Source organism: Sarcophilus harrisii, chromosome X (assembly GCF_902635505.1).
Source record: "Sarcophilus harrisii chromosome X, mSarHar1.11, whole genome shotgun sequence".
Taxonomy (NCBI): Eukaryota; Metazoa; Chordata; class Mammalia; order Dasyuromorphia; family Dasyuridae; genus Sarcophilus; species Sarcophilus harrisii.
The window spans coordinates 73272065-73287623 of record NC_045432.1 but is presented as its reverse complement, the minus strand read 5'-3'; the positions used below and the strand labels follow the sequence as shown (position 1 = coordinate 73287623).

The following is a 15559-nucleotide window of genomic DNA, read 5'->3' as shown; positions in this document are numbered from 1 at the left end:
ATAAGAGAGCAGCTCAACATAGGAAGGAAAACTAATGACTTTTCCTTCATTGGCTGTTTTTAGTATTTTGAGTCATAAGTGCTCACCTTCACATCTTGGCCACCAGCTATATTTGCAGTTCTCTAGGAGATGCCATGGGTTCTATGATTAAGTGAGCCATGGTTCCAACCCCTGAGTAGCTTCAGAATATTCTAAGGGAGTTGGTAGAGAAAGAGACCCTGGAAGGTGACAGAGCAGGACTTGGCTTTTCTGGTCTGTTAAAGCAGGAGGTTCCTTAGGAGTTGTGGCCTAGAATTGCCAGGGAAGACTTGATAGAGGAAGTGGCCTTTGAATTGAGGAAGAAAGGAGAACACTCCTCATTGAGAAATAATAAGAATGTGTGCTTTTAAAAAGAGACAAGAATGAGTAAGGGATGTCTGGGGGAGGAGTGAGCAGATGGGGCTATGTGGGGTTTGGAAAGGGAGGATGCTAAGAAGTTTGTTCACAGAGGGATATTGTCTCTGAATCGTGTAGGTCTTGAATGCTGTCCTGACAATTAAAGTTTTAGCCTGTCAGACACAGGGATCCATTGAAGATTTCTGAGCAATGAAAAAGAAAGATTAATCTTCTAGCAATATATAGGATAGATCAGAAAGGGCAGAGACTGGGGGGGGGGGAACCAGTTGAGAGGTTCTTGGTATGTTCATCTAGCCTTTGTTTGCCCTCCCAAGGTGGTCAGTTCATCTCCTTTTTGAATTGGCATATGATTGTTAGGAAGTGAATGTGTGTGGAAATCTGCCTCATTCTACTGCTCAGCAACTTCCTTCTGTTGTTCCAGTTTTGTTCTCTTTTGGGCAAATGCCTTTGATATTTTTTTTATTAAAAGCCAGATGTCATGACAGAAGTAATTGTATTGCTAGAGTAACGTCAGATTTTTCCTCTTTTATCAAAAGTTGTCCTAGTATTAAGAATCATTAGTAGAAATATTAATCGCTGTTTTTTCCCTTCCACTAAAAATGGAATATGACTTGTCAAACTTAATATTAGCTAACATTTCCATAGTGTTTGAAGGTTTGCAAAGTACTTCACAAATATTAACTCATTATGAGCTGATTTGTGAAATGTGGGAGCATTTATTATCCTCCTTTTACAGATAAGGAATCTGAGTCACAGGTGAAATGGCCTGTCCATGTTCACAAAAGGAGATGGGGTTTGAACTCTTCCAGTCTTCCAGGCTTCGAGTCCAATTAAATTTTAAAAATGCCTTTAGCATCAGTTTTATGCAATAGAAAATATTATAGTTCTCTACCTCCTCACTTTGTTTACTTTGTATATAATTTGTATTTACTCATCTGTGTCCTCTCAGCCTTCCAGAAGATTATCAACTCTTTGAGGACAGAAACTTTACTTTTGGTCTTTGTTCCCAGGGAGAGGAGCTGTTTATTAAGTGCTTGCTGAGTGGTTTCATTGATTCAGTATCAAAGTTTTTGTGCAGATAATATATGTGCAAATCAGTCTTAGGATAGGATAGTTCCATTATAAGGACTTAGCTCTAAACTACAGCATTCATTTCCAAATGCCTGAATATGAAACTTCTAATGATAGTACTAGAGCTAACTTTTGATTCTCCACATAAATGAAGAACAGTAGCGCCAAGAGTGGCAGCTAGGTGGTATAGTGGAAAGTGCTGGGCCTGGCGTCGGGAAGACTCAGGCCAAAAGTGGCCTCAGACACTTCTTAGCTGTGTGACCCTGGGCAAGTCACTGAATCCTATTTTTCTCAGTTTCCTCATCTGTCAAATGAGCTAGAGAAGGAAATGGCAAGTCAGTTGAGTGTCTTGGCCAAGAAAACCCCCAATGGGGTCATGAAGAGTCAGACAAGACTGAACAACATCAACAGTAATGCCAGGGATGAAGAAAAAAACTATCTGGATCACCTACCATACTTTTGAATTGATTAAGGCGTAGGTTCCCAAAGTCTGCTGGCTGAGTTTGGCTGGATGACAACTAGCCAAAGTGTGAAGGCAGCTAGATTGAGGACCCCTGTTCTTTAGTGATGGGATAGCCCTGCCAAGTAGGAAGTGACGAGTTAGACCAAGGCCGGGGTTGCAGATGCGGACTTAGCTTTGGGGGTAGTTAAGCTGAAACTTGGGTTAGGTGGTAGAAGAACTTGAACCTCATGAAAAGTAGCAGCAAGTTTCAGTGGTTTAAGGCATTAAGATTCATCATGAGGCGACTGTAATGCTAGCCAACATTTAGTAAGTATCTTCTATGTGTGTGCTGAGCTCTTTGATCCTCACAACCCTAGGAAGTAGATTACTCATTTTACAGGTGAGGAAATTGAGAAAATCAGGCTAAGTGACTGGCTCAGGTTCATACAGTTAGTAAATATCTGCTGAAGTTGGATTTGAAACTGCTTTTTCTGTCTTCAAATCCCATGCTCTATCTACTGGGCTCTTCTCAGATTTATTGGGATAAGAGGCCTTCTAAGTAATTTCACTTTATAAAATTCATAATCTCTATTGATGGATATCATGTCAGAGGTGAAGTGGTAAAGAGCAAAGATAACTATAATAGAAGTCATGACTTGAGTACTTTTAGTTTCTTGGACAAGTTACTGAGCCACTTTTAAACCTTTTTTTCCCTGTTTTGAATTGGAGGAAAAGGAGCTGCCCTACCTCCATCACAAGATAGCTTAGAGGCACAAGTGAAATAGCATAGGAAAATCCATTTCAAAGCCTTCAAGCACTAGGAAAATATGAAGTAGTGCTGAATTAAGCTTATGACTTCCTGCATGTCACTTTTTATTCATTAAGTTTCTAGTTTAAGTCCAACATTAAGTAGCGATCTCTAACTATGAAATAAGAGGGAATACTCTTCGTATTTGGAGCTCTGCTTCACTGATTTATTTACAGATAGTGTTTATCCACAGCAAATATTCCTTTGAAACATAAAGTAAATTGAGGTAGAATAATTATATGGATAGATACTTAGGTTATTATAGAAAATGCAGCGTTATGTTGCAGAAAAATTCAGATTTTAAAATTAAAGGTCATTTTTTCAATGATGTTTATTGCATTTCATTCTCTTTTTTACCTATCCCCTTTGACAAAAATAAAAAGAAAACCATTGTAGCATAATACATGGTCAAGGAAAACAAATTCCTACATTGACCATATCCAAAAAATATGTGCGCCATTTTCTATTTTGAGACTGGCACCTCTCTGGCAGTCCATAAGCAGCATGTTTCATCAGGAGCCCTTTGGAATACCGGGTTGTCCTTGTGTTGATTGGATTTCCTAAGTCTTTGAGAGTTGATTGTCTTTACCATGTTGTCCTTATTTTAAAAAACAAGTTATTTAAGAACCAGTTGAATAAAAATAGTGAGCTCCTGGACGACTACCAGTAATCCATTATTCTAGAATCTCATTGAAGTACTGATGTGTCCCTTGAGTTCTTGAAGACTCTCACAGGGAAACTTCGACATATGCTATTAAGCTTGAAAAGTTTGGAGTTTGGGCTGGAGAGCACATCTCTTGCTTCAGCATATTCAAGTTCAGGGAGTCTCAACTCCAGGTTGGCCACCAAGTGAAAGATTTTTTTGGCTAAAACCACTCTCTAACACTTTTTATTCAGTTTCATAAAGGGATGGAAATCTCTTCCAGTGAAAGGAATACCCATATGAATAAAATTGACATCCTTTTAAGTATTGAAATTAGTTGGATAGTTGAAAGTATTTCTCATATGTTTTATTACTACTATGAACAATAATTTTTATAGAGAGAGTTACTTTTTAAAGTGTTTTCCATATATTCGCTTAATTCAGCCTCACAATTGTTCTGTGAAGTGTTACCAGTAGACTTTCCCTTCTGTCTGGAAAACCCTACTTCCTCTCTTGTTTCTTACTGAGTTCCTGTCTTCCTTTAAGGTTCACTTCCCACAAAATAGAGAGGGAGTTATTTGCTACATGTTGTTTTCTCCCAATAGATTTTAAGTACATTGAGGGTCAAGAATTCTTTGGTGGTTTAGTTTTGTCTTGGTCTCTAGCACTTTATATAGTGCTGGACATTAGTAGGTGCTTATTAAGTACTTAGTGGCCAAATAAATTTTATAGATGAGAAATTTCAGTCTTAAGTAGGCTTCAAGTGAGGTGGGTTGTATAAAAACTATGTGTTTGTTGAGTTGAATTATTATTATTCATGTTTTATAGATGAAGGAACCTGAGACTCAGAGTAATAAAACAACTTGCTAAGGTTCTTAGAGCTAGTAAATGTCAGCCAGTTTTTGCCTCCTCCCCTATTTTTTGGACACCTCCTACTACATTATATTGCTGTGGGTCCGGGGAGGTTGGGTTTCTTTTCACCCATCTTGATAAGCCTTGGAGAGAACCTGGAGCATATATGGAATAAATCTGCCTATTTAAATTCTGTGAAGTAACTTTCCAAATGTCCACATCTTGCTACCTCTCTAAGAACCAGGAACTTGGAGGTAAAGCTGGGCCCACAGTTTTGCTGTGTGACTTCAGTAGCTATTGACTCATGCTTTCTCACCTTTTTTTAAAGTCTTTAAGAATGGTCCAAGGGGCACTTTGACAAAAATAATAGGGAGGATCTTTTCCACAGACTGGTTTTTTTTTTTGTTTGTTTGTTTTTATTTAATAGCCCTTTATTTACAGGATATATACATGGGTAACTTTACAGCATTAAAAATTGCCAAACCTCTTGTTCCAATTTTTCACCTCTTACCCCTCACCCCCTCCCCCAGATGGCAGGATGACCAGTAGATGTTAAATATATTAAAATATAACTTAGATACACAATAAGTATACATGACCAAAACGTTATTTTGCTGTACAAAAAGAATCAGACTCTGAATTATTGTACAATTAGCTTGTGAAGAAAATCAAAAATGCAGGTGGGCATAAATATAGGGATTGGGAATTCAATGTAATGGTTTTTAGTCATCTCCCAGAGTTCTTTTTCTGGGTATAGCTAGTTCAGTTCATTACTGCTCCATTAGAAATGATTTGGTTGATCTCGTTGCTGAGGATGGCCTGATCCATCAGAACTGGTCATCATCTAGTATTGTTGTTGAAGTATATAATGATCTCCTGGTCCTGCTCATTTCACTCAGCATCAGTTCGTGTAAGTCTCTCCAGGCCTTTCTGAAATCATCCTGTTGGTCATTTCTTACAGAACAGTAATATTCCATAATTTTCATATACCACAATTTATTCAGCCATTCTCCAACTGATGGACATCCATTCAGTTTCCAGTTTCTAGCCACTACAAAAAGGGCTGCCACAAACATTCGTGCACATACAGGTCCCTTTCCCTTCTTTATAATCTCTTTGGGATATAATCCCAGTAGTAACACTGCTGGATCAAAGGGTATGCACAGTTTGATAACTTTTTGAGCATAGTTCCAAACTACTCTCCAAAATGGTTGGATTCGTTCACAACTCCACCAACAATGAATCAATGTCCCAGTTTTCCCACATCCCCTCCATCAATCATCATTATTTTTTCCTGTCATCTTAGCCAATCTCCACAGACTGTTTTTCATATCTTTTCCATCTTCATTTTACATAGTTGAGAGAAAGGTATAAGGAATACAAGATCCATTCAGCTGTATATTCCACGTGCACGTGTGCATACATACATACTTGCACAAGTACATATGTAGACACAGCATTTGACTGAGCAAAATGTAACCTTAAAGGTTCTCCTCTACAATTAGGTATAGAAATTCATACTACCCAATAGGGAAGTAGGATGGACTAAGTAAAAGGAGTGGGGAATGGTAGATTGAGAGGTAGTGGTGAGAAGCAAAACAGACTCTTGAGGTGGGCACTGTGTTAAAAAGAGAAGGATAAACTGAAGAAAATAGGATAGAGGGAAATAAACAGTTAATCAATCAACTTTGAATGTGAATGGGATGAATTTTCTTAGAGTGGAAGTGAAAAGAATGGATTAGAAACCAGAATCCAAGAATACATTGTTTACAAAGAACACACTTGAAACAGAAAGACAGCATTTCAAAATTAGAGCAGAATCTATTATGCTTCAGCTGAAGTAAAAAAGACAGAAGGTAGTAATTTATATCTATAAATTCTTAAATCAGTAAAAGAAATAATTGATCAGTGAAGTGGGAAGACAGTTACAAAAATTATAAAGAAGACAAATTTAAATCCTCAACTAAACAGTAAAATAGAAATCCTGAAAATCAAAGGAGAGATTAATAAAATTGAAAATTAAAAACCGTTGAACATTTATAGCATAGTAGTATTCCATCAAATCCATGTACCATAACTTATTTGGCCATTTCCTAAATGATGTGCATTCCCTCCTGTTTCCAACATTTGTTACCACAAAAAAGTGTTGTAAATATTCTCATATATATGGACATAGTAAAACTAGGAGCTTTTATTTAAAAAAAAAAACCACTCACAATAAAATAGATAAATCATTTGTTTGTTGTATGTACTGATTAATCAGTAAGTTGGTTTTTAAAAAGAATCCCAATTTATCACTATACAGAGTGAAAAGGGTGCATGTACAAACCAACGAAGATGAACAAAGTATTTAGAAGCAATTTTGCCCAACTAGTAGATATTACCAGGACAAAAACTCACTAATTGTCAAAAACTCCTGGGAAAACTGGAAAGTAGTCTGTTAGAAAGAAACCAAATGTAGAGCAATGTCTCATATTATATATCAAGGTAACTTCAAAACTTAATGTGATTTAGACATAGGATGATCTTATAAGCAAATTAGTGAGCCATAGAAGAAATAATCTGTCGGATCTGTAGATGGAGATTCATGACCAAACAAAAGGTAGAGAGGTTCATGGAAGGTAACATAGGTAATTTTCATTTTATAAAATTTAAAAGTTTTTACACAAACAAAACTAATGTAAAATTTAGAAGTAGGAATCTGGGGAAAATCTTTGCATCAAATTTCTCTGATAAAGATTTCATTTCCCAAATACATAGGAAACTGAGCCACAATTTATAAGAATGAGAGCCATTCCCCAATTGATTACATTAAGTGCTCAAGGATATGAACAGGCAGTTTTCAGAAGAAGAAATCAAAGTTATCAGTTGTCATGTGAAAATGCTTTTAAACTACTAATCATTAAAAAGACATTAAAATAACACTCAGGTACCACCACATATTTATCAGATTGGCTGACATGACAGAAAAAGAAAATGGTAAATGTCAGAGGGGATATGGGAAAATAGGTATACTATTTCATTGTTTGGTGAATCTGTGAAGTAGATTAACCATTCTGGAGAGCAATTTGAACTATGCCCCCCAAACTATTAAATTATGCTTGCCCTTTGCCCCAGCAATACTGCTACTAGGCCTCTGCCTGCAAGAGCTCAATGAAAAAGGAAAAGGACTCATATATACAAAAAATATTTGTAGCACTTTTTTGTGGTGACAAAATGTTGGAAACAGAGGAGAATGCACATCATTTGGGAAATGGCTAAATAAGTTATGGTATATGGATTTGATGGAATACTATTGTGCTATAATAAATGATGAAGAAAATAGTTTCAGATAAAAACCTAGAGACTTACATGAACTGATACACAGTGAAGTAAGTGAGAACCAGGAAAACAATTTATATAGTAATAGCAATACTGTAAAGATAATCAACTGAGAAAAAATATTAATTCTGATCAACAAAAAGGTTCAATCACAATGCCAAAGGACTCATAACCAAAAGTGTGATCTACCTCCAGTTAGAGAACTGATTGACTCAGATAATAGATTGAAGCATTTTTTTTCTTGTTTTTTCCCCCTACAATATGACTAATATGGAAATTTGTTTTGTGAGACTTCATATCTGTAATGGGTTTTGTATTTCTTGCTTTCTTAATGGGTTAAGGAAGGGACAAGGGGAAGTGTCCCTTCCCCTTGAGGAGAGAACTTGGGAGTAAAAATAAAATTCAATTAACAACTAAGAAAAAGTTCTCCACTTAGGACACTTTTCTGCTTTTTTAATAAGCTTAAACCTGACTCAGACTGGGTTGGTTCCACTGATTTATGAGTTGAGCTTGATAGTGTAGGTGATCCTTGTGAGTGGGGCAGATCATTTATTTATTTATTTATTTGTTTGTTTGTTTTTTAATTTAATAGTCTTTTATTTACAGGTTATATGCATGGGTAACTTTACAGCATTAACAATTGCCAAACCTCTTGTTCCAATTTTTTCCCTCTTACCCCCCACCCCCTCCCCCAGATGGCAGGATGACCAGTAGATGTTAAATATATTAAAATATAAATTAGATACACAATAAGTCTACATGACCAAAACGTTATTTTGCTCTACAAAAAGAATCAGACTCTGAAATATTGTACAATTAGCTTGTGAAGGAAATCAAAAATGCAGGTGGCCATAAATATAGGGATTGGGAATTCAATGTAATGGTTTTTAGTCATCTCCCAGAGTTCTTTCTCTGGGCGTCGCTGGTTCAGTTCATTACTGCTCCATTGGAAATGATTTGGTTGATCTCGTTGCTGAGGATGGCCAGGTCCATCAGAACTGGTCATCATATATATTGTTGTTGAAGTATATAATGATCTCCTGGTCCTGCTCATTTCACTCAGCATCAGGAGGCAGATCATTTCTTATCCATGCCATTTCATCCCATGGGATTCATAGCCTCAGACTTTTCATAAATTCTTCTGAGGATCTACCCAGTGTAATACCAACATGGTCCAAAGTTATTCTAAGTAAAACATGAAATAATACATTTTAGTAAGTCTAAAAGAACAGGCATTTATTAAACACCATGTGCCAGAAATTGTGATTGGAATAAAATGAAACCATCTGTGTACCAGATGACAAACATAAAATTTGCTTGGCCATAGAAAGGAAGGGATTTCTGTGTGTTGGTCATGCTGCTGGCTTGAGGAGATTGGGCCAGCAGGTTACCTAGCAAAACCCAAATAAATGAAGAAGGATTGCTACACAGATGACATATATTTTATTGGGCAGCCTCTCCATTTATTGTATCAGTACATATATCGTTGGAGAAGGAAATGGCAAACCATTCCAGTTTCTTTGCCAAGAAAAACCCAGAAGAAGTCACAAAAAGTTGGACATGACCGAAACGACTGAATAACAACAATACCACATATATCTTGGGCATTTGCGAGTGGAAAATGAGCTGGCTCTGCCATTGGTTAGGACATAGCCTGGATTACATTTGGGAGATTGACCCTCTATAACCTTAAAGTGTTCCCTGTTGCAAAAGACTCATTGAACACTAGAATCTCAAGCTTACATTGTGAATATCAGTAACTTCAGCCTATTATCAATGATGACTTGAGGAAGAAAGATTGTTAAGACAATCTCAAAGACATGTATGATTATATAAGGCAGTATCTATATAATATGAGCTAGAATATTATATTTCCCAGCCATTTTTTAGCCATGTTGCAGGCCATCTTCTTTATCTCCTCCTTATGGCAAACCTGAATTATACCCCAGGAAACACTGTGGGCTCTTATCTGTACCCCCTTCCCAACTCATCTTCCTTCATATGTTATCATCCCCCATTAGAATATAAGCTCCACGAGGACAGGCTGTCTTGCTTATATTTGTTGTCGTAATACCTTATCACAATGCCTGGTACATAGTACTTAATAAATTCTTGTTATATCTCTTCATCCATCCATCCATGTATCTAATTTCATGTCTGACAAATGTTAGAAGACCTCTAGTCTTTTTTGACTACATTATATATAGAATGTGTTATTTCATGTTTTTACGTAGAATAACTTTGAACCATGTTGGGATTTTATTGGGTAGATTCTTTGGAGAATTTATGAAAAGTCAAGGCTATGAATCCCATGGGGTGAAACAGCACGGGTAGGAAGTGATCTGCTGACAGGATCACCCACGCTGATAAGTTTAGCTCATAGATCAGTCAGAGTATTTAGTGGAGACTGCTCCCAAATGCCAAATATAGCTTGCATATGGTGACTCATAATTTGAAATCCATTCTAGGGTTAGGAGTCACATTAATGTTGCCATAATTTTATGGATATAAAATAGTTGTGATGTTAAGGTTTTTGCTTCCTGTCTTTTATCATCCCAAACACATCCATTCACACAGATACACATATCTCCACTTTCTGAATTGCATATTTGTGTTAAAGATTACTACAAAGAAAACTAAAAGTTGACTGTAGACTTCTGAAGGTTTTAAGACTTCTATAATTTAGCATATAAATTGACGCTTTTAGGAATAAAGATACCAAAGTTTTTTGATCTTTTCCTACTTTTCTTTTTTAAAAATGGAAGTCTCATTCAGCTTTGTCATTTTGTTGTTGCTCCAGGAAACAGACAACCTTAAACACAGAACTGGACATGAGCCCCTCGTTCAAGAACTGAAACAAGATGATTCCAAAAAGGTCAGTTAAATTTCGACTTTGGCCATCTTTAATAAGAGAATGGTTTTTCTCCTCCAATATGTTTTCTTGTATCATGTTGAATACATAACTATTTGATACATTTTTTGGTAGAATTTGTTAGTACTGTGAAAGTATGTATTTTTCTTAGAAGTATCAGTCTTTAAAAAATCTTCTCATTTTTTATTATTAAAATGACTTCTTGACACTTGACAAATACAATAGTAATTTTTAAATAGCATTGGTAAAAGTGCATGGATAGAAATGGAATTAGAACCAGGTGTTAAGTGCAATGTGTGAGAAGTATGCTAGACTCCTGGTGTTCCCCAGTCATCTTGGGCTTACTCCTACCCTTCTTCAGATGCTTCTTATCAAAAGGAGCAGAGACCTGGCTTTTTTAGGTGTGGAGAACAAGCCAGAAAATCTGATCGTGGGAGGGCTCGGTGCACCAGTATTACAAGTGACTAGATTTGGGGGGAGACAAACATTGTATCGGACACGGTCCCTGTGTGTGAACTCTTTGAGGAGATCAGGTGTATGGACATGTGTGTATGTATCTACAGATATAATATACATGCCTATAGTTATACACACATGTTCTCTTCCCCTTTCTCTGCGTATACATTGTTGTAGCATAGTTGTATTGACATGCATATATGTACACAGCATAGTCACATACATGTGTATGTGTGTGTGTGTGATACACACTATAAAGGAATTCAGAAAAAATTGCCGCTTAAAACCAAAGCAAGAGAAATCACTGAACAGAGTAGTGAATTGTCTAACCATTACTAGATTCCAGCTTTTAGTCCGTGACTATGTAAGAGCCAGATGTTTATTTGTCCGTTTATTACACAAGGTTTTGTGCTTACTATGTACTAGGTAGTGGGTTAGGCATGGGGGTGTGAAGACAAAAATAGAAAGATGTCTTTCTCTTTATGATTGTGGGAAGAGGAGGAGGGGGATTTACAACATTCACAATAGCAATAATAGGAATAGTAGTAGCTAAAATTTATATAGAGCTTTAGAGTTCGTAAAGCACTTTACACATATCCCATTTGTTCATCTCAATAATCTGGTAAGATAGGTGCTGCTGTTATCCCTATTCATAGCTGAAAAAACTGAGGCAGAGGTTCAGTGACTTGCCTGGGGTCGCATAGCAAGTAAATTGCTTGAATTTGGCTTTTCCCATCTCTGAGTCCAGCATTCTCTCTACTCTGTCATGGAAGTGAAAAAATAAATAGGATCTAATTTGAGGATGGAGAGAGCATGATCAAGTTGGGAGCAGGAAAGCTCCCCCCATAAGAGAAGGAAATGAAGTTTTTAAAGAGAGGGAAGTGAAGAAGGACTGTATTCCAGGAATAGAAGACAGTCTCTGGGCTAAAGTGCAGAGAGCCACAGTGCAAAGCTGCCTTTGAGGAACTCAGAGTTCACTGGTTGGCCTGCAATACTATGGGGGGCGGGGGGGGGAGAAAAGAGAAAAGAATGGCATGGAAATCTAGAAGTCCACTGTCATGGGCCTTGAGTGCCATATGAGGAGTTTCTGAGTTGCTTAGAGTGGATCTCCCACCCAGTGCTCTGGAAGCCATCTTGTTCTCTTTGAGATTTGGGAGAATTCTTGAGCCAAATTCATGACTTAGTCCTTAGGAAGGAAGCTCTCTAGCTTCATTTTTTCCCCCTGAAATTAACTGTTTAATTGGGGGGGGGGAAGGTTGGGGAAAGAGTAGATAATTGGTAGAGAAATAGCAGCAGTACTACAGAAACTAGAATTAAAGGTGTGTTCGAGGCCCTAGGTATTCAAGGGTAGATGATAAAATGCTAGGAGCTGCGGTCTAAAGTGGAAAATGAGAGAAGTACACGACTTTCCTTCCCCACCCCTTGCCCAGTTTCCCATGAAGGGAAATGGAGAGGATATGGTCATAGGGAGTGAGCAACAAAGCAAACCCTCTATCCCAAGAGAGAGCTCCTAAGCTAGGGGACAAAGTTAAAAAGCAGTCCAGGGAGCAGACTGTCATTTAGGGACATAGATTTAAACCTGGAAGAAGCGGTAAGGAGGCCTATCTGAGGACAGTTGAGTGTCCAAGACTAGTGCTGAGCCACGTCTGACTCTTTGTGATCCCAAATATTCTTGGCAAAAATACTGGAGTGGTTTGCCATTTCCTTCCCCAGCTCATTTTATAGTGAGGAAACTGAGGGACTTACCCAGGTCAAACCACCGGGAAGTGTATGAGGCTGGACTTGAACTCGGGCCTTCCTACTCCAGACGTGGTACTGTCCCTTTTGGGCTGTAAACCTGGCTAGTCAGTGGTTATTGAAAGATTCCTGTTGCCTCAGTCCCATCTCCAGGAACGGTTTGACTATGTGGGAATCTAGTCTCCTAAGCTCTTCTAGACAGAAAGTGGTCTAGAGAAGAGGTTAATGAAGAGGGAACTATGGGAGGAGTTATCCAAGAGGAAGGAGGGTTGTCATTGGTATCAGCCATAGCAGTTAGTGGGATCAACTTGCCCAATAGCAAAAGGTTGAGAAGTAACCGGGTGATGAAGGAAGCCGGTTCCTTCCTGGAATTTGGAGGTGAAAGCGAGGAGGAATCAAGAATGGTTATGCGAGGGGATGACAGGATGGCCAGTGAAGAGGCTTGAAAGAATGGAGTAGGCCTTAGAACATCTGTTGACTGTAGGGAAAGCGCCGGTAAATAGATTGTAAGCGAACTGGGTGTTGAGGATTGAGAGAAGGGACAAGCTCCTGGATGTGACAGACTTAATGGCATCTTCAGCATTAGTTCTGCAAGTGTCTCTTAAAGACTGGATCACAAAACTAATTCTAAATGTATTTGAAAAACTAGGTAACACATGATAGCAATTAGAAGTGACCATAGGAATTTAATGTAAGGAGGGTTCTGGGTAAATGAGTTAAAAGGCAGGCTTTACAGAGGGACAGCCAGAATTGGACCTTAAAGGTTAAATTGGATTTGATGAGAGGAGAGCGAACAACCCGAGCCATGCCTTGGGACTAGGAATAAGCTTACAGGCTTGTGTTTGAGATAATGAAGAGATCTCTTCATATATGGAAATACTGAGAAAATCTGTGGAGGGCCTTGAATGTCAGGATGAGGATTCTGTACTTGCCATAGTAGGCATTGGGGAGTCTTGGAAGGGACATGATGAAAGGTCTTGGAAGCAGATTAATTGTACTGAGTCATCAGAATATAATAGTCATTGTTCAGTGGCAGAGCTGCCAGGGACCTCGGGCAGCACTTGGCTATGATGCACAGGGAATACTGAAGGCTTTTTAAGAGGCGCTTGTCATAAGACAGCCAGAAGGTGCTGAGGGCCTCAAAGACAGGGCTAGTGACAGAAATCAAGAGCAGGGTGCGAAATAGAGACATTTCAGATCGATTCGGTGCCCGAGTCTGGATGGCAGAGGAGAAAAGTCACAACTAACCCCACATTTCTGAGTCACAGGACTTGGAGAACATTTATTAGATGCCCGTTTTGTGTGGGGCCGGCAGAAACGGGAGAGAATTGAGCAAGAGAAGCCTGTTATTGTTTGTGGGTGGGGAGTGATGATGAATTCCATTGGAATGTATTTAGTTCAAAAACCAGAACTTGACTGGCTCCCTCCTGAAAGAGTAGCTCTTGAGAAGAGGGATTTGGAAGGTAACGGCTAGAGCTGTGAGCAAGGGGAAGCTCTGAGGGAAATGGTGTGGCTGGGACTTTGGGGGCAGGAAGAGGTGCTGATCGAGCATGGATTGGTCAGTGCAGCGTCATGGAAGCGAAGGGAAGCTGCCAGTGCATTCCACCCTGATGGCTGACCTATCCCAATTGTTTCAGTTTTGATGATAATCCACTCCTCCGTGGTTCTCAGTAAAGGAAGAGCGGTTGAGTAGAGCATTGGATTCAGCACAAAGTCGGGCAAAGGCCAGTCTGGGAGCCGTAGAGGGAACTAATGGAGAAAGGCAGAATGGTATTTGGGCCATGTTTCCTAACATGACTGATCAGGCCTTGTCATTGGGAGGTAGTGGGCATTCTTGAATCAGAAATGTGAGCTATAGGGAAGAGAGCAGCTGGGAAAGGAAGACCGGCTGGATCAAGAAAGAACTCAGGCTTCATGTTATCTTTCCTAGACCTCAGTTTCCTCTTCTGTAAAAAGGGGGTTGCTCTAAGGTCCCCTTCAGCTCTTGATCTAAGATTCCCTAACTTGTCAGTAAAGCATGAGGCAAGGTTGTCTGCTTAGAGGGATGTTGGAGTAAGCTTCAGACTTTGAGGAAGATGGAACAAGCTTGGAAACATAGCTGTGCATTGGCCAGTACTCTGCATCTAAGAGAGGGTTGATGGGATTGGGGACCACTACTGAGTACCCAGAATATCCTGTGGAATTTGGCAGAAATTTGTACTGGTCCCGATAAGTGTGGTTCAGTGATTTGCTCTGGAACACCTCTGTGGGCCAAGAGTAGGGTAAAGGAACTGGTAGGGATTGCTGTTTGACAGATCTTACATGGTCAAGGATGGTGAAGGAATCATTGAAACAGCTGATCGTGTTGTTCTGGCTTGACCAGGGCCACATCTTCATCTTAGTTGTGTATGGCCTACGTTTGAAGCCTCTCACTCAGAAGCTTGGGTTCCGTGTCCTTATCCATGGAAGAGTAGAGAGTTTGGTGGACGAGTTCCCAGCTGGATTGTGATGCTTATTGTTCCTCTCTCAGTTGTGATCTCCTGCTCCCATTCTTCCAGCCTTGGCATCAGCTGCAGGCTTCCTCGGCCCTTAGTTTTTGATTGTTGTCCGAGAAACGTTGCTGAGCCAGATGTGACTTTGGCCTTGCTATGGAAGAGGAGACCTACTTGGGACTTGGCATCTTTTGACCTTCTTTCTATTCTGGTACTTTCTCCTCGTTAGGGGCTTTAGTAGGTATATAAAACCAGAAACCTTCTTTTTGTACCAGAAGTTAGGTGGCACCACAGTGGATGGGAACATGGGATGGACTTAGGATCAGGGAGACCTGAGTTCAAATCCAGCCTTGGATATAGAGTAGTTGTGTGACCCTGGGTGAGTCACTTAACCTTGTTTGCCTCAGTTTCCTCATCTGTAAAATGGGAATTATAATAGCATCTGCCTCCCAGGGTTGTTGTAAGATCAAATGAGTTTACTTTTATGGAG

The 15559-nt window shown here is 39.1% G+C and overlaps 1 protein-coding gene across 1 annotated transcript in view; it reads left to right on the top strand.

The window, feature by feature from the left end:
- Positions 1-15559, top strand: part of WDR44 (WD repeat domain 44) — an 82996-nt gene that overhangs the window by 27705 nt on the left and 39732 nt on the right. Inside the window, exon 3 of the mRNA XM_003775020.4 lies at positions 10334-10408. Within this exon, the coding sequence (XP_003775068.1) occupies positions 10334-10408 (75 nt within the window). The remainder of the gene's footprint in view (positions 1-10333; positions 10409-15559) is intronic.